The 27,882-nt window shown below is 36.1% G+C and overlaps 1 protein-coding gene across 3 annotated transcripts in view; it reads right to left on the bottom strand.

Moving 5' to 3' along the window:
- The window catches only part of GPHN (gephyrin), a 632,007-nt gene that overhangs the window by 7,393 nt on the left and 596,732 nt on the right, over positions 1-27,882 (bottom strand). For all 3 annotated transcript variants that reach the window (XM_042989931.1, XM_042989933.1, XM_042989932.1), the window contains 4 exons: positions 25,537-25,624; positions 14,074-14,147; positions 9,527-9,591; positions 5,868-5,971 (listed from right to left, as the gene is read on the bottom strand). In XM_042989931.1, coding sequence (XP_042845865.1) covers positions 5,868-5,971; positions 9,527-9,591; positions 14,074-14,147; positions 25,537-25,624 — 331 coding nt within the window. The remainder of the gene's footprint in view (positions 1-5,867; positions 5,972-9,526; positions 9,592-14,073; positions 14,148-25,536; positions 25,625-27,882) is intronic.

Raw genomic sequence — 27,882 nt, 5'->3', positions numbered from 1 at the left:
GATTTCTGAGTCTTATGACTAAGAAGTCTCGAAAACTGAGAAAGGAGATGGTGGTGATTAGGGAAGAACCTTCTAGGAAGGGGAATAATCCCAGGCATAGGCAGGGGATCTCATGTCCATTTTGGAAGCAGTAAATAGCCTACTATGGTGAGAGTTCAGGATGAGAAACAGATGAAGCTGGAGAGGGAAAAAGGCCGTGGGGTGAAGGGTCTCCTACGTTCACATGAGCAGTTTGGATTTAACCCTGGGATCATGTGAAGCATGGAAGCATTTTAGTTGGAGATGCTTACATGATTAGAGTTAGAACAGGGGTTTAAGAGGAAGCAAGATTAGAAGAAAGGAAACCATTAAATATGTCAAGGATTATAATCTAGTAAATGTTGGAGCCATCATTCAAAGCCAGGCTTATTTGGTTACAAAAGTCAAAGGATATGGATGGTGGAAGCAGCTTTAGGAGAATGGTGAAGATTTGGAAGGCTGCTGTAAGGAATGGAATAAGCTGATCCATAGGATATAAAAGGATCATGAAGGGAATTTGGGCCCCTGCTGAGGTTTGTAAATTAGAAGTGCTAATGTGACAGCTGTAGACTCTTCTCTAGTTGTGGCCTAGGAATAAAAGTGAAAGATAAAGAAGGAAGGGTTGATCCAAGTTTGTGGATTTTTAGAGTGGGCTATCATGGAAGGAAGAGGAAAAAAAAAAGTTGATGTGGTACACCACAGGACTTAGGTTGGATGAGGAAAGTGACAAAGCCAGTGTGGCTTAAGGACTTAAGGGTAGGGGTGAAAGGAGTGTTTATACCCTTTTTACAAAGACTGATAGTAACTTGCCCTTGTTCCTAAATTGTACACCAGAGTTGGTGATTTTGAGATGAAGTACTTTAGGGTATTGGAAAAGGATGTATACGTGACTTGCTGAAGTAGAAATAAAGATATTTAGAATTGTAGAAATAAAGCAATTGATGGTAAGAGGTGAGCTAGAGAGGTAGACTATGAGCCACTTGCCAAAGACCTGAATGAGGAAAAAGTGAAAGCTCCAGAAGGTTCAAGGGAATAGGTTGGGATGCAGGACTGTACAGATTGGAGAAAAGAATTTGTGAGAAAACAGATGACCAAAGGGGATTCTACTTGGGCGGGGGCCTAAGATAACATGCTCAAAGCCCTGGTTGATGCTGGGGGCCTGGACTTTGCTCCAATCTGGTCAAAGCTTCCAAAGAGTGGTTCAGGCAGCTTTACATTAACTTTTTTGGTAAGTGCTATAAAAGTTATGAGGTGCTGATTTCATTAGTCTACCACAGAGATCCTTGAGTTTATTTACCCTGTAAATCATTTATCTAAAATTTATCATGTAACTTTAAAATGCTTGCACATGCTGCTATGGATCAGTTTCAAATTAACTTTTCCAAAATTTCTATAAATTATATTTTCATTTATATATTTTTCATTTCCTAATACGTTAAAACTGATTTACATCTCTTATAAATCATGGAAAGTCCTATAATTTTCCATATCCATTTTTAATCTATAGGACATAATATTATGATATAACAGGCATCCAATAACATTTTTAATGATCAATGACTGATCTTGTCACAATAAGTAATCATATTTCTCTCTACAGCTGCAAACACCTTAGTAATTTTCCAACAAAATAAACATTTTGTTAAAATGCTTTGTATTTTACTGTTTATGACATCAGCCAGAAAGCATTCATGAAGTTCTCATAGCAGGAAGACAATAATGCTCAAGAGAAGAGATAAGATGGGAAAATTGGAATAACCCAGTAGAGTTCAACATGTCCATACTCTCCCAGCACATGCTGGCCTAATCCCATGGGAGATGAAAATATTTTCCCTTTCCCTTCTCTTAATCATTGCCTGAGATGGGCTGTTAATACTAATAGGAGTTGTGTAAGGTATATTTCTAGAGAAACGAGTTAAGAACAAGGGGCAGTAGAGGGCACTTTGATGGGATATTAAGGGAATGTGTTAAGGAAACACAAAAGGATATCTGTTTGTAGAAGCATTAGGTTAATAATTCAGCGAATTAAGGTTACGTTTTTAATTGCCTACTGAAAGCCAGAAGTATTTCAACTTCAACCATAACTGACCCAGGTTATAGTGCAAGTGTTCTAAATTGATGTCAGAATGCACTGATACAAAAGGATGACATTTTTTCTGTTGACCTTTCAAAATAATGCAGCATTGCCCTAACCACAGGACAGCTATCTCAGAACCAGCACTACGAGTTACCGACACCAGCATTTAATAACTACCTCACTTTCTGAAAGCAGTAAGGATTGGGAGAGGCTGTGATTTTGGTGGCCATTTTGGAGAACAGTAATAAGTGGTGTCTGTAAGCTGCATATTGGATGGTCAGAAAACACAGACAAGAGGCTTTACCATGTTTCAAGGAAGTGAATAAAGTTATGTTCTAAAAGTGACAGTTATGTCAGGAAAGGTGTGGGGGTGATTTTAGGAGTTAAAACCAAAAGAAGTAAACAGCCAAGGACACTGATGACCCATCTGACAGTCCCAGTGACACTGCTCTGTGGGAGAAGGGAGTTTGACTGATTCTTAGACTAATTCTCAATTCCATGAGTTGACAGGAGTGAGCAGCAGTGTGAACAACGTACCATGCATCAGTGTGATTGTAGAGCTCTAGCTCATCACTGTTGTCAGAAAGGATAGCTGCCACAATGTCAGTTTTAGAGAAGAGATAATGAATGTTAAGATGAGAAATAAATGAAAGGATTCATAAGAACTTTGCAAAGTCAAAGAGAAATCCTCTTTTTCTCTCTTATAACAATGCAGATTTTTCTTATTTTCTAAATTTAGCAAATATGAAAATGGTGAGCAAATTCATATTATTGGTTTAGATGTCTAAGCTTTATGACTCTGACCTTCTGATTTGATCAGAATACTTTTTGTTTACTGATGGCTGTTTTTCTTCTTTTTCTATTAAATTTAAAATAAGACCACCACCATGATTATTGGAAAATCCCCCGATAATCTGTTTTCAGAATATATAGTTGACCTTTTACTAAAATTTTAGGAAAAGGAGGATATCTCTTCATATGCTGGCCTACAAAATCTCAATATTTAAAAGGTCAATGTTAAGAATATTTGAAGTTTAGGGACACCTGGGTGGCTCATTTGGTTTAAGCATCTAGCTTTGGCTCAGGTCATGATCTCTCAGTCTGTGAGTTCAAGCCCCATGTCAGGCTCTGTGCTGATAGCTTGGAGCCTGGAGCCTGCTTCGGATTCTGTCTCCCTCTCTGCCCCTCCTCTGCTTGCACTCTGTCTCTCTCTCTCATTCTCAAAAATAAAAAATAAACATTAAAAAAATTAAAAAGAAAGAATACCTGAAGCTTAGGTTTCCTTAATGTTTTATCCAATATATTCTCACAATAATATTTTATAAATATTCCTTCTTCCTCCTCTATGCCTTGTGTTCTTCCTGTCAACTAATCATAACATTCTGTCATATTGGAATTTATTTCAAAGCTCTCAAAAAATAACAGTTTAAGTATTGGAAAAATGGATATATATATGCAGAAGATTAAATTTGGACTCCTTTTTTACACAATACACAAACATTAACTCAAAATGGATAAAGGACTTATATTTAAAACCCAAAACAGTAAAAATACAAGAAAACATACAGGAAAAGCTCTTTGATATTGGTCTTGGCAATGACTTCTTGTATTCGACACCAAAAGCACAAGCCACAAAATAAAAAATAGACAATTATCCATAATTGTCAAAATAAAAAATACGTATCCAGTATTTTATGTATAAAAAATACATATCCAGTATATATCAAACTAAAAAGCTTCTGCACAGCAAAGGAAACAACACTATGGAAAGGCAACTTATGAAAAGGGAGAAAATGTTTCAAACCATCTATATAATAAAGGGTTAATATTCAAAATATATAAGAGTCTCTTACCAGTCAATAGCAAAAAGACAAATAACCTGATTTAAAAATGGGCAAAGGACTTGAATAGACAGTTCTCTAAAGAAGATACGTAAATGCATATCAAAACCACAATGACATACCATCTCACAACTGTTAGGATAGCTATTAAAACAACAACAACAACAACACAAAAGATAAGTATTGGTGACAATGTGGAGAAACTGGAATCTGGATATAATGTTGGTAGGAATGTAGAATGGTTCAGCCACTGTGGAAGACAGTGTGAGGTCCCCCCCCAAGTTGAAAATAGAACATATGATTGAGCAGTTCTACTTCTGGGTATATATCCTAAAGAACTGAAATCAGGATTTCAGAGACATCTGCACTCTCATGTTTACTGTAACATTATTCGTAATAGCCAAGATATGTAAACAACTCAAATGTTTATTGATAGATGAATGGAGAAGGAGAATGTGCTATATTAATACAATGAAATATTATTTAGTTTTAAAAAAGAAAGATATTCCTACCATTTGTGGCAATATGATAAACCTAGAGTACATTATGCTAAGTGAAATAAACCAGTCACAGAAGGATAAATACTGAGTGATTCCACTTATTTGAGGTATTATAGTCAGTCACAGGGGCACCTGCATGGCTCAGTCAGTTAAGCATCTGACTCTTGATTTCACCTAGGTCATGATTTCACGGTTAGTGGGACGGAGCCCCACATTGGGCTCTGCGCTGACAGTGTGGAGCCTGGTCGGGATTCTCTCCCTCTTTCTGCTGCTCTTCCACTCATGTGCTCTCTCTCTCTCTCAAAATAAATAAATAAATAAATAAATAAATAAATAAATAAATAAATAAACTTAAAAAAAAAAGCTCTTTATAAAAAAAAATAGTCATAGAAGCAGAGAATAGAATGGTGATTGTCAGAGGCTGAGGGGAGTGGGCCATGGGGAATTGATTTTCAATGGGTATAAATTTTCTCTTATACAAGGTGAGTAAGTTCTAGAGATCTGTTGTACTACACAGTACCTATAGTTGACAACATGGTGTTCTTCACTTTAAAATACGTTAAGAGGATAGTTCTCATGTTAAATGTTCATACCACAAATCAAACAAATAAAACCACAAAAGAACACAGAAAGTTTATGGAGGTGATAAATATGTTAGTACCTTGACTGTGGTGATGATATGGGCATATGCGTATGTTGTCTCGTCAAAATATGTATGTTATATATATGTAATTTTTTGTATGTCAATTGTATCTCAATCAAGGTTTTAAAAAAAGCAATGGTTTGATACTGTAGGTCACATTGCCAAGAGAATTAATTATTAGTTATATAGAAATTGTGTTACATAATTAGTTGAGTAGTAGTAAATCAAACTGAAGTTAGTGTTGGTGGAGAAGGGGACTCTAATTTCTAAGTGGCCTTTTAACCAAGTATAATTTCTCAGCCTTAGTTGTCCTTTTCCTAAAAATGTGGTCAACGTTTTATTTTAACTCGCTAGTCTCCTTCTAGTCCTTTGACTGTCTTTTTCCAAATTGTTTAAAATTTATCAGAGAGGTTGCGGAAAAAGTGAGCAGATAAATAGTTGGCTGTGTGACTTTACACAGCTGAAAGGGAATTCTTGTCCCTCCTTCCATATAGGTTTATTTTAGGGTAGTGCCAGTCTCATTCTATTTGCCATTTTATCATTACATATCCACTTCCATATGGATTCTGCCAGAAAAAATTATTTACTTTAGAAGTTGTGGAATAATGTGGGCTGGGAATAAATGGGACCCTTTCCCCTCCATTTCTGTCATGATGGGGAGAATATAACTACATTTTCCCTCACAACGACTACAAAATTCTGGATGTTTATTTTGGGCAGTTGGAAAATCATATCCTTAATTGTTATTAGGCTTCAGTTTTGGTTCCTTGTCATTTAGAAAACATTACCCTGGCTTTGATGATGGTTGGCCGAGGATCCAAGATGCCCTGCATCTTTCTCAGTGCAGGCACAACAAAGAGGTTGCAGGTGACCACGGCTGACACAGGATTCCCTGAAAGTCAACCAAGCAGTTATTTATAGTACACGTATAAAAATTTGCCAAAAAATTACGATTGTCTATACCTTCAGGCATCATAAAGAGTGAAGTGACTAACCACTAACTCCTAATCTTCTAAATCACCTTAAATCCTGAAGGATGCCAGAATAGAGCTACAGTCAACCAAATACCACAGAAGGTATAAACATTTGTCTACCAGTGAAATACAGAAACTTCTGATTCCCAGAAACTGTTTAACACAGTTTTTATTTCCAATTTCCTGGGAACTATACATTGAAAGTCATTACTAATCTTTGTAACTTTTAAAGCAGATTGTACCTGCTATTTTTAAAATATTTTAAAATTGCCACAGTAATACATGCTCTGTACAAAAACATTTAGAAAATACGTTAAGCACAAAGAAATGTATCCATAACCCCCCTCTACCCAGAAATCTCTTTAAATTAAAAAAATAAAACTAAACAATTTAAGCTGCGAAGGACTTGAAGAGGAATACTGTTATAGGCTGAATTGTGTCCCTTGCAAATTCATATGTTGAAGTCTTAACACCCAATATGACTGTATTTATAGATAATAGGGCCTTTAAAGAGGTAATCAAAGTTAAATGAGGTCATAAGGATGAGGTCCTAATCCAACAAGACTGGTGTCCATATAAAAAGAGGGAGAAACACCAGGAGCACATGTACACAGAAAAAAAGGCATGTGAGGACACAGTGAGAAGTTGGCCATCTGCAAGCCAGGAAGAAAGACTCAACAGAAACCAGCCTTGCTGGCATCTTGATCTTAGACTTCCAGTCTCCAGAACTGTGAGGAAATAAATTTCTGTTGTTTAAGCCATTTGGTCTGTGATAGTCTGTTATGGCAGTCTGGGCAGACTAATAGAAATACCAAGTTCTTTTAAAACTATAAACAAAACTTGAAGAATTCAGTTGTACCTCTCCAAGAAGAAATCTGGGTGGGTCATGCCCTTCGAAGGAAAGAAAGGTGGGCAATGAAAAAAATGACTGTGCTGAGAATCACAGATTTCGTTTCTTGTGTGGTACTGTTAACTAAATAAACTGAGCGGCCCGAGTGAGTTCCAAACCTTTCTGAATCTAATTTTACTCTTCCCAAAATGAAAGGTTTGGACTACATGCCTCTCAGTATCCCTCCTGGGTCTAAAATTCCAATTTTACTAATACATTAATCCAGTGGTATCGAGCATGTATATGTATGCAGAGGGCTTGGGATCGACTATTAGATTTTTAGTTTCCCTTGGCCTGGCTTGTGCTGCTAATTGCATCATCAAAGTAAAAGGCAATGGTTTAGCCTATTATTAGCTAAAACCATACCTTTAATTTTCTTCTACCCACAAAAGTAGTTAAGAATAGATTTTTTTAAGCTGTAAAAAGTAATGAGTAATAGTAATAATTTCAATAGAAAAATGAGTTGTCTTGCCCAACAGCACAGCAGACTCTTAATGAGAATTAATTGCTTTTCACCTGTCTCAAAATACACAGATGAACATGTTTCTGGGAAAGCAAAAAAAAAGAAAAAAGCAAAAAGCTATTGTTCAGCAACGATGACGGCATTCTTGTAATGCTGCTGCTTTATAAAATTACTCTAATTGAAAATGGATCGCAAACAATTGCAAATAGTGGTTATTTTGTGTGTAGGGGGAAGGGATTACCAATAACATTTCTTAACGCTTACCTGTATTTTCTAATGTTTTTATAGTGAACATATGTTATTACAGTAATTTTAAAAAGTTAAAAAAAATGGCAAGTAGATACATCAATCTTTTAAACTGCTTTAAAAGTTATCAAGATTAGGAGCTCCTGGTGGCTCAGTTGGTTAAATGTTCAACTTTGGTTCAGGTCAATATCTCACAGTTTGTGAGTTTGAGCCACACTGGGCACTGTGCTGACAGCTTGTAGCCTGGAGCCTGTTTCAGATTCTGCGTCTCCCTCTCTCTCTACTCCTCCTTCTCTCCTGCTCATGCTGTCTCTCTCTCTCTTCAAAACAAACAAACAAACAAACAAACAAACAAACAAACAAACAAAGTTATCAAGATTAGTAACAGTTTTAAATGTGCAGCCTTCAGAAAAGCAGAAATACAATCATGAATTTTAAAATCCTTTTAAAAGGAACCACTTTACTGATTCCACAATCTGAACATCTGGGTTGTTGCTGCCCTCTTTTGGTTCACTGAGGCTGGGCAGAGAAAATTTCAAATGAAAGTAGCAATTTGAAAATAGGTTATTTAATTATAACTTCTTTGGCAGATGAACAATAGTTCATAAGTAAAGGCAAAGTAGGCTCCCAGTATAATTCTTTGTCTATAGGGCAAGTCCTGTCTTCTGTAGACAAAGTAACAGTCTTTTCTAGGCAAAATGAAGCTAGGAAGAGAATCACATTTTTCCAGAGGATCTGAGCATACATACCTTAAAGGCCCTAAGGAGTTTTTACTACAGATACATTTGAGGACTACTTTACTTACCAGTCTTCTCTCTTAACATTTCCTGTAGGATATAAACCTAATCTTTTATGCTTATAGATAGGAGCTTTAGAAATGCTTTCAAAATTCAAAACTCCAAAAAATGCTTTTCAAAATTTTCTGCCTGTCTTCCTTTCCTTATACTCTATTTTGAGATTTATTTACTATCAAAAGCAGATAAGTATCCCAAAGTCACCAGATTTGTGCATCTGAAAGGAATAAGCAGGTTATTTTCTGAAGGAATCTGTCCGAAAACATAGAGAATAGGACGCTGCTACAGATCAGAGGATAATTTTAAAAGCTGGAAAAAATAACAAGTAGATACACAAAACCTCTAAACTGCTTTAGAATTTATCAAGATTGGTAATGACTTTAAAAGCATGGCTTTAACTGCAAGCCAAAAATCAATAAAAAACTGACTCTGAAAGTCTTTATAAACGGAACCACTTCGCTTTTTCTACTGTCTGAACATGTGAGTTTCTGTTCACACGGGAGCGAGGATGGGGACAGTGATATGGTCAGACTGATGATGCCTGGGGTTTGGCTGAGAAACCCCTCATTCCATGTTGCCTGCCCCATCCCAGTCCAAACCTGGCAAGAACAAAAGCCAGTTTTGTATTTTTTTTTTGTTTGTTTGTTTACCATTTACTTTCATGGGTGATTCAAGGCCCTTTGGACTTATAAACACAATACTTCTAGCTATGGGAGGTGATTAGACTGCTAACTTAGACCAATTTTTTATAAGGAAAAGCAGGTACCCCAGATAGATCTAGTGACAGTTAACACTTGGCTACCATTTTAGGGTTTGGGATATAATTTGAAAGATACTATCTAATTTGACTTTTACACCAATCAGACAAAGTAGGCTTTAGCCCATTGTATAGATGAAGAAACAGCTTTAAAAAGTTTAAGTGATTTGCCCAAGGTCATACAGTAAGTAAAGCTGGGTCTTAAGCCCAGGTCTTTCAGATTCCAAATGGAGTGCTCTGATAAGGAACTGGTCACCTGGGTTTCAAAATGATTTTGATCATTTTTATAGGAAAAGCAGAAGAAACTGTTTCAATTATTCTTACCTGGTAGTGCAAAGATTATTTTTCTTACACCATCAATATCCAAAGTTGCAAATGTTGTTGGCAGGCTAGAGAATGAAAGAGATCATTTGTTAGGGACTGCTAAGTAATGTGACAAGTAAATTAAGTACTCCAGTTTTCTTGCTATGTGGATTTTCATATAGAGTATTTATCATATAAAAATACTTTTCTGTTGACTCTTCTTTAAACCTTTATACCATGAACTGTTTCAAAAGCATTTACATTAATTTATTTTTAGCATCTTTATTTTCAAGTAACCAAACTTCCTGGTTTTCTGTAGCTTTTTTTTTTTTCTCCCATGTCCTGCTAGTGCCAGAGAAGTGTATCTCAAATCCTGGAGTCTCTCTACCCTTCTAGTTGATAACGTCCATACTATTTTGCTGGAGATCTACAACAATCATTCTTATTACTGCAAGACTAGCTGGTGATAGTCTATCAGATAACTGCCTGTTGTTCAAGATGAGTACTCCTCAACCATTTAAAACTATACTCAGCAATAAACACAACACTGGCTTTTTATGAAGGGATTTTTTTGAAATGTCAAAATAAATAAAATACCATGACTAGAACAAAACTAAAGCAGTATTAATTTAAAAATATTTATAAATTATACTTCCTCAAGATTCTGACATGAATCCTGATCATGGGGGTGTGGGAGAGGGCTGAGTGTAAGTGGCATAGAGTGGACAGGCAGTCAAGAATAGTGATATTTTTTTCTACTGATTATGCTTTATGTTTATGCTTTAAACTTTTAGCTAAGATTTCCTTATATTAATGAAACTTGAGTAATGTAGAATCATTAGGGAATGTTAAAATTTCCATATAGTTGAAAAATTATCTCTTTCAGTACCTAAATCATTTTTATTATTTTTGCAACTTTGTCTTTCAAAAATGGATCACTCATTATTAGCTTTTGCAATAATATGATGAACATTAACATTTTTTTGATGATTCACAACTATCATTATTAACTTATTCTACTCTGCTATCCTACAGTGATGTAGGGTCACAAGGGTATATTGTGCATTGTTTTCACCTATAAACCATAACTTCATCCCACACACTGAGGTTCTTGTCTCTTTTCCCTTAGTTTTTTTCTGTGGCTCCCCTTCATGCTAGGCTCCGTCATCTTGTCCCTTAAAGCTGGCTTTAGGTTTAGGAACCAGAGAGGATTAGTAATAATTATATTGTCAGAATGATAATAATAATAGTAATGTTATTATTTTGAAAGAAACATCTATGCATTACATCCATTATTTCATTTAACTTTCACAACAATCCCATGAAGTAACAGGTATCATCCCATTTTATAGATGAGGAAACTAAGACTCAGAGATTAAGAAATTTGGCTCAAATCACTTAGCTACTAAATGGGAAAACAAAGATTTGAACCAAGATTCTTTTAATTTTATGGCTCATAATTGGACAAGGCTCTCAGAGGGTCTGCTGTGAAGTGTTAGTATGTGTACTATGTAACATCTATTTTTGGCTACTCTGAGGCCCTTTTTGCTTATTTCCTGATTCTTGGCTGTATTTTAGAAAAACTAGATTACATTATCATACCAATTTATGAATAGGTTATTTGGCAATGACTGTTACTATGTGATGAAAATAATTTCCAAGATACACTCCTGACAACAGCTATGTTCACTGTAGACGACCCATAGAATTGTGACTGGTAGTCCTGATTGGTAATACTTCAAATGTCTTTTTGAATATCTCTGTGTCTAAAATGAAAGAGGTTAATTACATTCTTAATGTACTGTATGTGGGAAGAACAAAGCTAAATTGTTCTTGAGCTTTTTATACTTCTTGTTCTACTATTAAGGAGCAATTACTTTTAAATTCTTATCTTTAGACAAGTATAAATTCTGGCCAAGTAAAAGGAAGCCCACTTAAACTTCTAAACTATTTTATTATAGCAAACTAACACACATAATAAGAGTGAGGAGGGAATGCATAATACTTTCCTTCTATTATATTTAAAGCCAATTTAAATTATCTTTTACATCTTGCAGACAGGTACTGTGATTTCTCTAAAGGTACTCATTTAAAAAACATTCCATTACAACAAAACATTTTATCATGCACTGCTATCATGAGTGTCCTATTACAAGACTGTGAAGCTTTTGTTTAAGTTCTGGTAAGCCATTTCCTTCTAACTCAGCACCTATTGTTCAGTTCTCCTCTTGAGATCAGAATGTAACAGCATTTATACAATGACTGAGGTTGCAGAGTGTTATGACTTTAAGGGAGGAGAATAAACATTAGGAACTGATGAGAGCGTTAAGTTGAAGTGGTAAAAAAATAAACTGAAAATAAAATAGTACCAAAATTATACATTACAGGTGCTGAGATTGACTTAAATAATAGATATTACAAATAATTCTCCTCTAGAGGTGAGGGCAACTAATATCAGCTTCTTTCTCACTACATAAAGAACAGTCAATTCAATTTTTGAGGTTACTAAGAAGCACACTGACATGCTTTTGGGATGTCCTCTGTATTCTAATCAAATTAGTACTGCCTACAGGGATGGGAAAAAATGCCTGTGCACTCACAACATAATAATATTTACTTAAGACAAAATATTCTTAATGAGAATGATTCAAATTCAATAGTCTCAATAATAAAAGGACTTTGTTAGCAGTAGCCATATTGGGGCAACTACAGATATATAATGCCAGGAATTTTACATTCTATCAAATTGTGGAGAAGACTTTAGGGTTAATCTTAACTTCATACTTAAATGGTAAAATCATGGTGATAAAGCCTAATCCTAGACCTGATGAGAGGTACCCAATAAATCGGGGAGTTGAGGAGGGATGCCTTTATACTTAAAAAAGGCTTCTGAAATTTATGATGTTCCCATAGCTCACTCCTAACAACTGATGTCTCACCTCTACTCTCTCTTAGGGTTCACATGAATACCCATCAGGGTATAATTCTGAAACGAAAGCATAATTACTGTTGTCCCTGACAGCATGGAGGTGTGCTAGAATTTGAATGCTCACCTCTACACTGAAGCCTTTGAATGGGGAAGGAAAAGTTTATAGAGTAACAGGTCTGAACAGGCAAACTATTGCTTAAAGACATGGCCACACATTTTCATCAACACCATTGTTTGGCATTCTTTGAGGATTTATAACTGATTACAGAACCTCCATCAGCCCTTCCTTAGGGAGTTATTAGCTTTAGGAGATGTGCCAGATCTTGGTATGTGGTTATTTTTCTTTTTCCCAGGAGGTGGTAAGAAGCAGTATGAAAGAGTACTTATGAAGTATTTTTGCAAAGGGAAGAAAAATTGAATCTGAATCTAATCAAGCTTTTAGATCTAACTTCTAGTCCATATAATATACTGGAAAGAGAGCAGAACAAGTTCACCACCACCACAACGGAGCCATTAGCCAAATCCATTTGTTAGGACAAATGATTCAGTTTCTTCAGCAAGTCAGTGGCATGAAAAAAGGAGGGTAGAGGTAAATGTTCTTATTCAATATAGATTTAATAACCAAATACAGCTTGTGGAACTGATGAATTCTAATTCAAATAAAGCATGTAAGAAGGCATTCTCTCTTTTTTTTAATTTATTTGTTTTATTTTGAGAGACAGAGAGAGAATACGAGCTGGGGACAGGGGCAGAGAAAGGGAGAATGGGAGAAAGGGAGAGAAAGAGAGAGAGAGAGAGAGAGAGAGAGCGCAAATCTTAAGCAGGCTCTACACTCAGCACAGAGCCCGATATGGGGCTTAATCCCACAACCCTGGGATCATAACCTGAGCCAAAATCAGGAGTTGGATGTTCAACCAACTGAGCCATCAAGGCTCCCCAAAGACATTCTTTTTCTTAACATTTGGGAGAATTTTGAATATGATCAGGGTATTAGATGATATTAAGATACTCTTATTTATTTTGTTAGGTAAGAATACCACTGTGATTACACAAGAGAATGCTGCTGTTATCGTTATTATTATTTGAGATGTATACCAAAATGACATTGTAGAATTGGCTTTAAAGCAATAAAAAAACAAAAAAACCCAAAAACAAACAAACAAACAACCCAACAAACAATCTAGCCTTCTGTCCTCTCAAAAAGGGAAGGGAGGATTGATAAAACAGTCTGGGAAAATGGTGATAGTTACTGAAGCTAGGTGATGAGTACACGGGGGTTTCACTGTACTCCTTATTTTTGTGCATTTTGAGAATTTTCATACTAAAATGTTTTTGAAAGGAAAGAAAGCAGCAGTATGGGGAGAAAGAGAAAAAGAGAAAGAAGGAACTAGACATGGGAACTACAGAGAAAAGGTTTGGAAAATTGCTTTGCTTTGTTTATAATAAACCCAGTGACTCATAAAGAAGATGAATTCCCATTTCAGGTAGGCGCTACACGATGCAAGGAATTCTAATACTATTTCTTTTATTAGAATAAATAATCCATAATAGAAAATGTAAAAAGAAAACATTTAAAACTTTGTTAGTCAAAGCAAGCCAAGCCAACCCCATATATGAGATAACAAGATTATTTTCATACCCTGGTTTCATAAAAACCCTGCCAAAATGGATCTGAGCATGAAGATCAATGTCCAGCACCTGCTTGAGATAGTCCTGCAAATATGAAAAATAATCACTTTACTTTCAAACATTCTAATATCAGCTTTCAAAACTTCAAATGAAAATAAAATGAATTTATAAGATTGAAATGAAAAGAAACACCTTATTTTAGTGAATTTGATTTACTTAAGACAAATATTCCTTCATCTCTTCATTCTTGTCATTCATTTATTCTTCAATATTGAGTACCTGGTATATGCTGAGTACTAATCTGGGCAAGGGGGATATGGGCTTGAGCAAAAGAGACAATGTCCCTGCTTTCATAAAAAATACATTCTAGTACAATTAGATAATAAACGAAATAACCACATTAGCATATAACTCATTACTTGATGGGTTACTGTTTCTCTTTTAATATAGAATTTTATGTCTGAGAAAGGATGTTAGCAAATAAGAAGCTTAAGAAGTTGTGCTGGGGCAGGGAAACCACATGTATGTATACTATATTATTTTACTTAATGGACTTAAAATAATGCACACATTCCTTGAGGAAAGACTTGGACATTTGCCCACAGACTGCCAAATCTAAGTAAGTCAACTAAAATAAAAAATAGGGAGGGAGCTCTAAAACAGAGAGTAAAGGGAGTTTAATTGTTCCAAATGTATATTCTGCCAACAAAAACACAACCAGCTTAAAGTTACAACCAATCCACAGTGGTTTGACAAAACCTGACCTTTGAAAATGAAAGGCAACACTGCCATGCGGTTGGTTTTGTAGACATAAAGAAAACAAACTGCAGTCCTTAAAATTTCTCAACCTCTAGCTCTATTGCCGAGTTTCCTATTCATTAATCTAAGAGTAAGTCTAGTCACTTACTAAAATTTAAATATTGTACAGGCTTAGGATACTTTATTTTAAAAATCTGTTCCCTTCTATCTCCACAGCCTCAGCCAACATCATCTCACCTGGATTACTGAAATATGTCTCCTTGGCAATAGTCTTGCCCTCCTCCAATTCATTCCCCCCACAGTAGTAAGAGAGATCTGAAAACAAATCTGATCAAGTCACCATATAATACTTCAAAACTTTCTGGTTTCCATGAAAGAGTCTCATCTTTTTAATATCATATCTATGATTCTTGTATTTTCTAACCCCCTTTTATCATTCATTGCTCTCATCAGGCAATCCTCCTCCCATCCAACCCCATTCCTCAATCTCTCTTTCTCCAGTTTGAAACTTTCTTGCCTCCATTCTTTGAAAATGTTCTTACTTCTGTCTAGAATACTCTTTCTTTCTACCTTCCTCTCTCCACAGCTTATCTCAGTTTCACTTATCTTCTCAGCCTCCCCTTCATTCCCAAGGCTAGATTTGGACAAAAGATTGTTTATGTTTATTTTGAGGCTATGTTGTTACATACAAATTTAGAATTATTATATTTTTCTGATGAACTGATCCATTTAAATATATGAAATGTCCCTCCCAATAATCTACAATCCTGCTTACCTTAATTTTCTCTGATATTAATACAGCCACACCAGCTATCTTTTATTGCAATTTTTTTCTAATCTTTTCTTTCAATTTGCTGTATCTTTCCGTTTAAGGTGGGCCCTTTATTACCACGATACAATTTATTGTCTTTTCATAATCCAGGATGACAATTTTTAATCGGAGGATCTAGTCCATTTACATTTAATATAATTTCTGCTACATTTGGGTTTAAGACTATCACCCTACTATTTGTTACTTCTGTTTTTATTTCATCTTTTCTTCTTTTGAATTCACCACTTTTTGTTATTTTAATTTCTTTCTCTTCAATTAGCTTGTTAGTTACTAGTTTTTTTATTATTATTTTAGTGGTTATTTTAATTTTTTTTAATGTTTATTCATTTTTGAGAGACAGGGTGCAAGCAGGGGAGGGGCAGACAGAGAGGGAGGGAGACACAATCCAAAGCAGGCTCCAGGCTCTGAGCTGTCAGCACAGCATGATGAGGGGCTCGAAGTCACAAACCACAAGATAATGACCTAAGCCAAAGTTGGATGCTTAATTGACTGACCCACCCAGGCATCCCCTATTTTAGTGGTTATTTTAGAGATTATAATATGCATCCTTGACTTATTATAGTATACTATAATTTGATATTTTTATTACTTCCCAGACAATGCATGAGACTTAAAATATGCTAACTACATTTATTCCTCTCTGCTTTTTGTGCTATGATGTACCATATGTTCTATATAAATATTTAGTATATATAATATTTAGTATGTATATATCTAGTGTATGTATGTGTGTACATATATAACTATTATATATATTTCTATATATATTATATAAACATATACTCTACATTTATGATTTAATATATAATATTTATATACAAACCAATTTTAACTTCATAAGACATTATTATTTTATATAATCAATAGTCATTTACATTTACCCGCATATTAACACTTCTTTTTGTTCTTTAGTCCTTTCTGCATTTCCACACCTACACAATATTTCTGACTAAAAAATTCCAGTCTTTGCTAAGGCTGGTATATTTCCTATTTGTCCTTATTCCTAGAGCACTTCAAAGGTTTAAACTAAGAGCCTGAGATATTTGCCAGGGCCCCTCCCCACTGCAGGCCCTGAACGGCTAAGACTGCTAAAATTCTGTTTATTTTCTTAGCCTCTTATCTACTCTGTTATGGTTGGCTTCTTGGCCTCTTCTACCATTACACCTCCCCCCATCCCTCTGGCTTAGGAATTAGTAAATGCTTTGAGGAAAAATGTGGCAGAGAATTCTAGTGTTACTTCTCTGTCCTTCACTTTTCTCTGAGATCTTGGTGCCTTAAATCCTGGATACCTCCGTTGTTCTCTTCAGACACCTGCTTTTTCTTCTCTTTTTTTTATTTAAAAAATTTTAAAAATTTATATAGCTTTTATAGTTGTTCTTGGTGGGAAGCTTGGTTCAAATAAGCCACTGTATTATAGTAGGAGCATAAATCTCTAGACCTTATGTGCTGTTATAACACTATGTCCTTCTGATATCACACACATAGGTTATACTGCAATTGCCTGATAATTGGTATATATCCTTTACTGGACTATACAGTTTGTAAGCATAGAAACCCTGTGTATATATAACAAACCCCTAGTGAATAGCACATGCCTTTCATTCACTCATTTCTTAGTTTGACAAATATTTTTGAGTGCCTATTATATATCAGGGATTCTATATGTGCTAGAGATATAATGGTGAAGAAGAATAAACAGGACACAAAGATGTTCTGTTGTGTTTTACTGGTGAAGACAGACTAAAATAAGTAAAGCAACAAATAAAATAATTATAACGTGTGGTACATGCTATGAAAGAAATAAACAGGTACTAGGATAGAGAATAATTGGGTGGGGTAGCAGATAAGGAAAGGCCATTTTAAAAGAGGTGGTGAGGATGAGGATCCAGCCATATGAAGGATTCAGCCATACTTCCAGGCAGAGGGAAGTACATACTAAAGCTTCTAAAGCAGTAAAGAATGTGCCTAGAACTAAAAAGACAATGAGTAGGAAAGAGGCATAAGATGAGGCTGGAGAGACAGGCAGAAGCTATACCTGTAGGCTTTAAAGGTTATGATACAGAGTTTTAGAAAGCAGATATGCTCATTACATATTTGCTAAATGAATGGAAGTATTTTATTTTTCTTGAAAACAAAAAACCTCTCTGTTGTTAAAAATGTCCCTTTTCATTCTTTGTGAACATGAAGGAATGCTTAATCTTGCTGTGACAGAGGGACAGCTTGTACCAGACATAGCCATAAAGGCTGAGAATCATCATTATTTTTAAGTTTTTGTCTACCTATAGAAGCAGCAAGGATCTCTGTCTGATATTCTGAAAGCCGGAGTCAGATAGGAAGAAGAAAAATGAATGGATGAAGAAGCAAGGCCTTTTCCACAACTCAGGTAAGAACAAACAACATTAGACAAGTTGCAAAAGACTTTAAAATGGGCAACAAAGATTATTGGATGTCCAGTGTAGCACAAACTTCTGGCTTATTTGTGTGTTTCATCATCTTTGAGCTATTTTACAAAAATTAAGCTTTAGAAATGGAATATTATTCAGCTATAAAAAGAACGGAATCTTGTCATTTGCAACAACATGAATGGAGCTAGACAGTATAATGCTAAGCAAAATAAGTCAGAGAAAGACAAATAACATGATTTCACTCATATGTGGAATTTAAGAAGCAAAACAAACAACAAAGGGGAAAAATGGGAGGGATTGAGTGGGGGAGAGAGAGAGGGATGGAGGGAGGGAGAGAGGGAGGGAGACAGAGGGGGGGGAGAGAGAGAGAGAGAGAGAGAGACTCTTAATTATAGAGACCAAACTGATGGTTCCCAGAGGGGAGGAGGAGGGAATGGGTGAAATAGGTGATAGGGATTTAGGAGTGCACTTATGATGAGCACAGGATGATGTACGGAAATGATGAATTACTACATTGTACACCTGAAACTAATACAACACTCTGTGTTAACTAACTGGAATTAAACTGAAATCTTGAGGAAATTTAAGCTGTAGAAAACTGATGATAAACAAGATTATTATTCATCTGAGTCTGAATGTGATGGAGGTGTTGGAAGGGGCAATCCAAGAGCCTCTCATCCCCAACCCTCCAGTTTTAGCAGGATCTAGAGAGAAGAGCCCCCATCTTAGGGCCACAGTAAAGTTTGCTTTACCAGGAGGAAGAAGAAAAACATACCAAAACAATTATATTGTCTCTTAAATTAAAAGGTGCTCTGTTCTGATGGACTTAGATAAATAACTGCTTATATAAATAGAATATTCCTAAAATTATCAGGCTAGAAGAAAATTTAACATATTTTAAATCAGCTACATTAAAAGGTATTCTTATAATTTTAAGAATCAAAGATTACAAGTTAAGGTAAATCTTTAGCAAATGAGATAAGTTTTAGTTATTAAGAAAACCCACCAATGTTCTTTTTCTTATTTATCAGTGTTAAGTATAATTAGGCAAATATTTTTTATTTTGCTTGGGTTTTTTTTTCCTAAACTTACATAGGTTTATTCATCAAATAAGCTAATGCTATTCCTATATATATATTTTAAGAATGTGAAAAATGTAATATTGGGTACAATATAATTGACTCTTTATCCTGACAAACTTTAAATTTCAATAGTAATTATGTTTGTAGTATGTCAGCTTGAGAATAATTTTCAAGATCTTTAAGTAACTTAAAATCTTATTGAACTGATATTAAATTAACTTAATCAATGAATAATCATCAGACACCCGGATGATTTCTAAGTAAGACACAATCCTGGGTCATTGATAACTAAGCATAATTTAATATACAGGTCTTCCTTCACTCATGATGGAGTTACCTCCTGAACCTGCTGTAAGTTGAAAATATCATAAGTTGAAAATACATTTAATAAAGCTAACCCACCGAACATGACAGCTTAGCCTAAGCTACCTTAAGTGTGCTCGGAACATTTACATTACAGAACCCTTCTGTAAAGCCTGTTTCATAATACAGTGCTGAATATCTTATGTCATTTATTGAATACTATACTGAAAGTGAAAAAGAGGATGGTTGTGTGGGTACAGGATGGTTGTAAGTTTATCAGTTGTTTACCCTTGGGATTGTGGCTGACTGTGAGCTGCGACTTGCTGTGGCTGCCCAGAATCACGACAGAGTATTGCCCTGCATATCGCTAGGCTGGGAAAAGATCAAAATTCAAAATTTGAAGTCTGGTTTCTACTAATGTGCATCACTTTTGCACCATTGTAAAGTTGAAAATTCATTAAGTTGAACTACCATAAGTTGGGTACCATCCACACTTTTGTTTGAAAGTTAATATACTTTGTTTCTTACTTTTATATGCTAGGGAGAAGCTGTATCTTTAGGTTATGTTAATTAATATGTTTGTTCATCTGTACTACATCAGGAAAGTACAGAAAGGACGCATGTGGCTGTAGAAAGTTATATTCTGTGTGTTTATGAACTTTGCTAGTCTTCTCAAATGCCTACATATGATTTCTCAATTATCTAGTTTTCACTGTGAAAGAAAAAATTAGTTATTTCCTTAAACATTTTGATGAAATATGGGTGGTTATAATTATGCTAGTAACAGTAATGACAGAGAAGTATAACGATGTGTGTTCTTTTGTTTTTCAAGGAAAAAAGAGTATTTTTTTTTTTAAAGTCCAGCCAGCCCTCAAAATATTTGATCTCAGGACACTTTACACGCTCTTATTAAAATTTATATGGATCCCTAGAGCTTTTGTTTATGTAGGTTATGCCTATTGATAGTTACTGTATTAGAAACTAAAACTAAAATATTAAAAAAAATGTTGGTTCATTTGGAAACAGCAATGATATGGTCATGTTGTGTTTATATAAGTAACTTATTTTTTATGCATTGTTCTATAATTTTGACAATTCCTTTAACATTTGGCTTAATAGAAGTCAGTTGGATCCTCTTACTTGTTTCTGTGTTGAGTCTGATGAGATATTACACAATATACAGCCACTGGAAAAACTCACTGTACATTTATGAGAGAAAAAAGAATAATAAGTTCAGATAAAGTCTTAGGAATAGTTCTGACCTTGCAGACCCACTTAAAGGGTCAAGGGACCCTTGTTCTTTGTTCTAAAGTAAAGTGGCGGTTTGTTGCAAAATATAAAATAACATGATAAAGGGCAAAACTTTGAAAGACACTTTTATTTGCCTTGGTTTATAATACCTGTGTCTGAAATGAAGCTGAGAACTATTTTAAAATTTTAGTAAGTTCATTCAAGTTTGATGAGCTTATTTCTTTAGTTTAGTGATTAATGTTTTCCCCATGAAACTAAAGGTTATTCTTTTTGTGTAATCTTCCTTTTGTGCTTTATGTTTATTTTGCCTTTTTTTAAAAGAAATAAAAAATAAAAAATGAAGTTTCCTCATTTATGAATGAGCTAAGATTTTTTACGATCATGCTACTTTCTATGTTTATTTCCAAATATTTTATTGTTGCTTTGAAAAATTAGGCAACTAGTATTGTTTCTCAGGTATTCATGATCCTATCTTAAAAATTTTTTTTAAATGTTTATTTATTTTTGAGAGAGAGATAGAGACAGAGAGTGATTGGGGAGGGGGGGTGTGGAGCAGAGAGAGACACACAAAATCCAAAGCAGGTTCAAGGCTTTGAGCTGTCAGCATAGACCCTGCCGCAGGGCTTGAACTCACGAACCGTGAGATTATGACCTGAGCCAAAGTTGGACACTTAATCAACTGAGCCACCCAGGCGTCCCTCATGATCCTATCTTAATTGAGGACTCAATTCTTTTTTGACAGCTCTTTTGATTTTGCCTTGTAAAGATGAGATCTAAATTTAGTAAAAGGTAAAAATTTCAGAATATCTTTTACATCTAAAACTGTCTCTGAAATTTCCTAGAGGGTCCCTAGAAAATCACAAAGATTTCTTCTTTCATCTTATAAAAAGATATGTTAGAAAGATTTAGGTTTCTTCGATATGTTACCATTGTAAGAGGTTCATGGGTGGGGAGTTGCTGTCATATCTGAGAAGACATGCTCAGTGTGCCCAAGGTTAGATCCATATATGTGGAAGTTCATATAAATAGTTTAGAAATTGTGTAGAGATTTGGCAATGCCTTACTGCCCATATATGTTTGCACTCTCAGCGGGAACACATAAAAACTTTTATGAAATAGTTACATACTGTATCTCAATGGAGAATTTTACTTATCTTCTATTCTGAAATTATTAGTTACAGCAACAAATTAAGTACAGCCATAAAGTGTCTGTCATCTTTGGAAAGTTTCTGTTTTACTCTAATGCTTGCTTAAAGGCTCTGCTTTTTTTGTACCTGCAACAAAGACAGATTCAGAGCACTAGGGAAAAGGACCATGGATAGGTAATTTGAACTACTGACACTTCAAAGAATAGTCTCTTGGGTACAGGCACCTGAGGTGATACAGCTGAGATAACTTTTATATAGTACCAGTAGACTCTGTCAGGAGTCCCAGGACTCTTTAGAATAGAAACAGATGGCTTCATGAAAGCGGACTGCTAACCCAAATATAGCAGAACAAGAATGACACAGGACTGAAATAAACAATAAGTGAAATTTTATTGTATTTATTTGTTTGGAATACTGATTAATTTTAATAGTCTATTGCTGTATGGCTCTAGATTTGCAAAACAAAGTCAAGAAGGCCTATATGGTTAATGAACGCTTTTGCTGTTAAATAATCAGGGCAAGCCTTTGAGACCAGCCTTTTTTGGTGATCAATAATGATCTTTATGCTTATTTTGATCATATGAGATAGGAGGGAGACACTGTCAGGAAAAAATTAAGAGACTTTCAAATAGACAAAAAAAAAAAAAAAATTACTGGGTGTCCAGTGTAGTGTATCCTCCTTGGTTATCTGTGCCTTTCCTTGTCTTTGAGCTATTTTACAATCCTGTAGGTTGTGAAAAATTTATAGTAATGTAATCATTCTTTTAAAAATGTTTATTAATTTATTTTGAGAGAGAGAGAAAGAGACAGCAAGTATGGGGGAGGGGCAGAAAGTGAGGGAAAGAGAATCCCAAGCAGGTTCTGTGCTGACAGTGTGGAGCCTGACGCAGGCTCAATCTCACGAACTGTGAGATCATGACGTGAGCCAAAACCAAGATTTGGAGGCTTAACTGACTGTATAGTACTCTGCATAGTAATGCATATAATTCTTTAGTTTTCATAGCAAAAAGCAGATACTATGCACTTGGAATTGTCAGTATTTTACAAAAGTAAACACTTGGGGGCAGAGGGAGGTGGAAGTAGGAAAAGATTTTGAGGGAAGCAACTGTGGAAGAGCCATTTTTTCTTGGCTGAGAAGAGGATTGAGGTCTGTGGGTCTCACAAGCATTAGGAGCTCCTTCCCCTTGCCCTAAGGCTCCCAGCCTCCCCATGATCCCAGTGTGTCTAGCAAGTCCCAAAGGAGCAAATAACTGAGACCTAATGGCACTAGAGAGATGCTCTAGGTGTATCCGGTGCAGACTGGTGACCACACGTGTCTTCCTGATCTGCTGTTGGCCTCTTAAGCCCTTTACGGTTTCTTGGCACAATCCTTGAGTGGGTGAGTTCCATAATGACTTCATAAAATTTCTTGCCTGTTCTGTAGCATAGGTGCTCATAGTAGGATTTAAGTTGAATCAAGTAAATAAATTTCTTGCATACCTGAGTTTCTGCACACAAGATTCATGCTTGTTACATAATGCTTTTTGGATCTTTCCTTGACCTCCCTGCCTTTTCAGCGACTGGTTTTCAGGCTTAGCCCTTGGCTGAAGCAGATATTCTGTTTCTTATGCTTTTCTTTCCTCCTGCCACTGAGTACAACTGAAATTCTTTTTTGGCAACTAGAAGGTTGGCAGGAGTCTGCAGCACTTAGGCTTTATGTCTTTCTTCCCAGTTCCTTTTTTGTCTCATTCCCACTCAAGGAGGAAGAAAGGACAATTATTAGCTCCCATGGAATACTACGGGATGCCTAGTTCCTAAAATCTCTTCCCTAGTAAACTAAAGGTTTAGTGTATTTTACCATACAGATAGTAAAATAAATAAAACCAATGTGCTTTACTATATTGCTTCTTTATTTTTAAGTCCCTAGGAAAAATCACATATTTGTGAGCACTAATAAAGAAGGTTAAGGTTGAGAAGTGTTCTGTCCTTACCAGAGTTGAGTCACAATTGCCAAACCTATGTATGTTATAAGCTAGTTGCTTTCAGAAATATTGGAAAAGTCAAACTTCAGGTTTTTCAAACAGGTATTGTTCTATAATTAAGCTCATTTGCAACCAAGATAAATTATACATGAAATACTCCCTGGAAACAAATTTAACATTAAGTACTCTTTTAAAAAATTTTTGTTTTTAATGTTTATTCATTTTTGAAAGAAAAAGAGAGCACAAGCAGGGCTGGGGCAGAAAGAGAGAGAGGGACACAGAATGCAAAGTAGGCTCCAAGCTCTGAGCTGTCAGCACAGAGCACGATGCGGGGCTCTAACTCACAAACCATGAGACCATGACCTGCCAAAGTTGGACACTTAACCGACTGAGACACCCAGGTGCCCTAACATTAAGTACTCTTAACTTCAGGGTTTGCTCTTGTGTTACCACAGGGAGTTTGATGGTAATGAAAACAGACAGGCTGAAAATTATTTCTTATAGCTCTGTGACAATGCAGACTTCAGCCCTGGCCTTTGTGATCTCAAAAGAGGTCTGCAGCAATTTGCTCCACCTGGGGCTAAGGACTTCTGTGAGACGCTAAGACTAACCTAGCCATCTGTCTGCTAAAAGGAGAATACCTACCCACACTTCAATACTTTCATTCTTGGATGTAATCTGAGATGGTTGTCTTAGACTGAGATTCTCTATTTTTCTTCTATGGTTTTTGGCCACTTAAGGGCTGTTTGTAAACACTCTAAAACTAGTTGTGAATGAAAGGTAGACATTCTCTATTCACACAACTGAATTCTGCTAAAGAGTAAGGTTATAAATTTAGGCAGTTTTATAGCTAGAGAGGGCAGAGACCAAGAACAATCATATATATAAGATCTAGCCAAAAATTAATTATGCTCTTGGAAAATCTGAATTTTAGTAAAAACTGCCATTCTGACAATATTTTTATAATTTTTCAGTTTAGTCATTAATATGAAAAAATAAAAGATGGAAAGGGATTATAGGCCAGTAAAAACATTTTGTGTTCTGAAATATTTTTGAGCCAAAACATCAGGTTGGTTACTGTAGTAAAGTATATTTTGCTTTTATAACATTATTCAGTAGTCCCAATAATCGTCATGAACCAACACATTTCATTAAGATATATAAATTTAATGATACTGGGACACTGGAATTAGGATTTTTAAAAGACTAAGCATATATTTTATGCAAATATACTTAGTCTTATAAAATCCTATATATGCTTATATATATATGTTTGCATTTTATTTCCTTCATTTATTATGATTATGAGCCTTATTATTTGTCAAAAGGGGCAATGGAATGCCTAATTCTATCTTTCTTCCCTCTGGGAAGCTAAGGGTTATCAGGTTTGGAATATGTGGCAGGGGAGGACAGGATCTTGGAGCTTTATCTTGGGGTTAAATATCATGTATAAAGGAAGTCCTAATGTTATAGCAAAGTTGAGCGAGCAAAGAAACACAAATCTACAGGGGAACATCGGAACCATTTTGCATGCTGTGGGATTCTCCAAGTTGCTCCTGATCTACGCATACTGCATCCCTTTTAGAATGCCCAGAAATTTCTGAAGCCCTAGGGATTTCCAGATTTGTGCAGGTCTGGTTATGGGTAACAGATATGTACCAGACTATAGTTAATAAACCATATGCAAGGACATTACAGCAGATAAATTTTCATGAATCCCATTTTTTCATACCTTTTCCCCCATGGATACACCCCCTGATGTGATGATGACATCAGCACGACTGATACCCTCATTCAAGGCATTGAGTAAGTCATCTGGGCTGGAAAGAAATAAAGACAAATAAGTTAATCATATGGAAAAGATTTTACATATGAGTGCCAACTTAAAACTAAACCACTTTATTCACTGGGTAGGCATTAACATGGGTATAGCATTATACTATGTATGAAGTGGCAATCAAAAAGGTCTCTGTCCAATAGGAGCCTAAGTCTTACTGCAGAGAAAGGACATCATAAGTGCAGAAATAGTGGCTACTGATAATTTCACAGGACTTTTTGTTCTAACAAGGAAGAGACATTGAGGTGTTGGTAGGCTGTCTAACCATCTCAGTTTGCCTAGGATAATCCCAGACTTAGTACTGAAAGTCACATGTCATAGGAAATCCCAGGCAAATCAGGACAGTGCGTGACCCTAGATATTGGAGAGGTCACACAAGACTCTTTAGAGGGGATATGACTCAAGTTAGTTAGACCTTGAGAAATGGGCTGGATGTTTACAGGTGGAAGGAATGAGAAAAGGCTTTATAAAAAAGAATATCAGCCTGCAATGCAGCCTCACTGGGGATTAATATGGAGAAAATAAACTGTCTAGAACAGTCATGTAAGTCTATTTTCCATTTGAGTCTGAAAGCAGGAAAGACCAGGGTCTCAGCTCAGACAATTGGGCAGGAGGATTTCCCTCTTACTCAGTCTTTCTTCTATTCAGGTCTTCAGTTGATTGGATGAGACCTAGCAACATCAGAAAGGGCAACCTGCCTTAGTTACTGATTCAAATGTTGGTCTCATCCAGAAACACCCTCACAGGCACACCTAGAATAATGTTTGGCCAAATGTCTGGGCACCTGATGGCCCTGTCAAGTTGACATATCAAATAAACCATCAGAGTCAGACTATGAAGGGCCTGTTGACCACGAGAAATCTACCTTTATCCTCTGCACAATGGGACATCTTTAACATATTAAATAGGACAATGACATAAGCAGGTTTGAGATTTAGAAACTGAATTCTGTAGGAGTCTGGGGGAACTAGCATGGGCAAGGGCAGTCAGGAGGCTTCTGCAGCGATCAGGACATGGGGTGTCAGCTTGGGGAGCAGGTTGTGATGGAGACTGAGAGAAATGATATACTCCAGAGATATTTAGAACTTAGTATTGGATACGGGAGAGGGGGAAGAAGGAGAGGTCAGGGCTGAACCCAAGTTTCTAGCCTTGACAACTACAAGGGAGGAAAGGGAAGGGAAGGGAAGGGAAGGGAAGGGAAGGGAAGGGACAGGAAGGGAAGGGAAGGGAAGGGAAGGGAAGGGAAGGGAAGGGAAGGGAAGGGAAGGGAAGGGAAGGGAAGGCAAGGGAAGGCAAGGCAAGGCAAGGCAAGGCAAGGCAAGGCAAGGCAAGGCAAGGCAAGGATGTAGAATGACTGGGATAGGATAGTATTTTGGAGGGCCCTTAAGGTCAAAAATTGGGACTTCATCTAACAAGAAAAGGGTGGTGGTGGGGGGGTCCCTAGAAATATGAAGAGGCAGTAGGTATTTATTGGGGAAAAAAGGGTAGGAGAAAAAACTAGGAAGGCAGAGACTGTATGAAATATTCTAAGAGGGTAAAAGGACAGGATGAACATCAGGAATTGAAACTAGGCAGATTCCTGACAGTCAACTGAAAAGACAAACATACAGGACCATTGCTTGCACAGGTCAAAGGCCTGGGAAGAAGAGGTGGAGCAAAATCAAGAGTCTATCCTCTGGATGTTAGAAGGGTTACAAAGGCATACTTTGAGATTGATGAAGCAAGAAATAAAACAAAGTGCCAGGCATGAGGGCTTATGGGCAGATAGGAAGGCAAGGGTGAGCTAAAAAGAACTATCTAGTTACTATCTGAAACTATAAAGCACTGCACTTGCATTCCTCTTTAAATGACAGAGTGCAGGAAGGGAGACTTTTGAGGAATATCTGTCTAGCAATACCCTTGTTTTCTGAGAACTTCTTACCTGTGCAGAGGGGATGTTCTCTTTCTCCCCCCTGGACATTCAACATGTACATCGAAAAAGGGAGCAATCCTAGCTTCTGCTTTTCTAGTTTTAGTTCTAGTTGAGGCCTATTTTGCTCCTGGGTTCCATGAGATAGCCCTACATCTTCCCATAAACCCCTCCTTTTTTTTATTATATGAAATTTATTGTCAAATTAGCTTCCATACAACACCCAGTGCTCATCCCAAAAGATGCCCTCTTCAATGCTCATCACCTACCCTCCCCTCCCTCCTACCCCCCATCAACCCTCAGTTTGTTCTCAGTTTTTAAGAGTCTCTTAT

This window comes from Panthera tigris, chromosome B3, assembly GCF_018350195.1.
Source record: "Panthera tigris isolate Pti1 chromosome B3, P.tigris_Pti1_mat1.1, whole genome shotgun sequence".
Lineage (NCBI taxonomy): Eukaryota > Metazoa > Chordata > Mammalia > Carnivora > Felidae > Panthera > Panthera tigris.
Note: the sequence above shows the minus strand (reverse complement) of the source record. Positions and strands in the feature narration are given on the sequence as shown.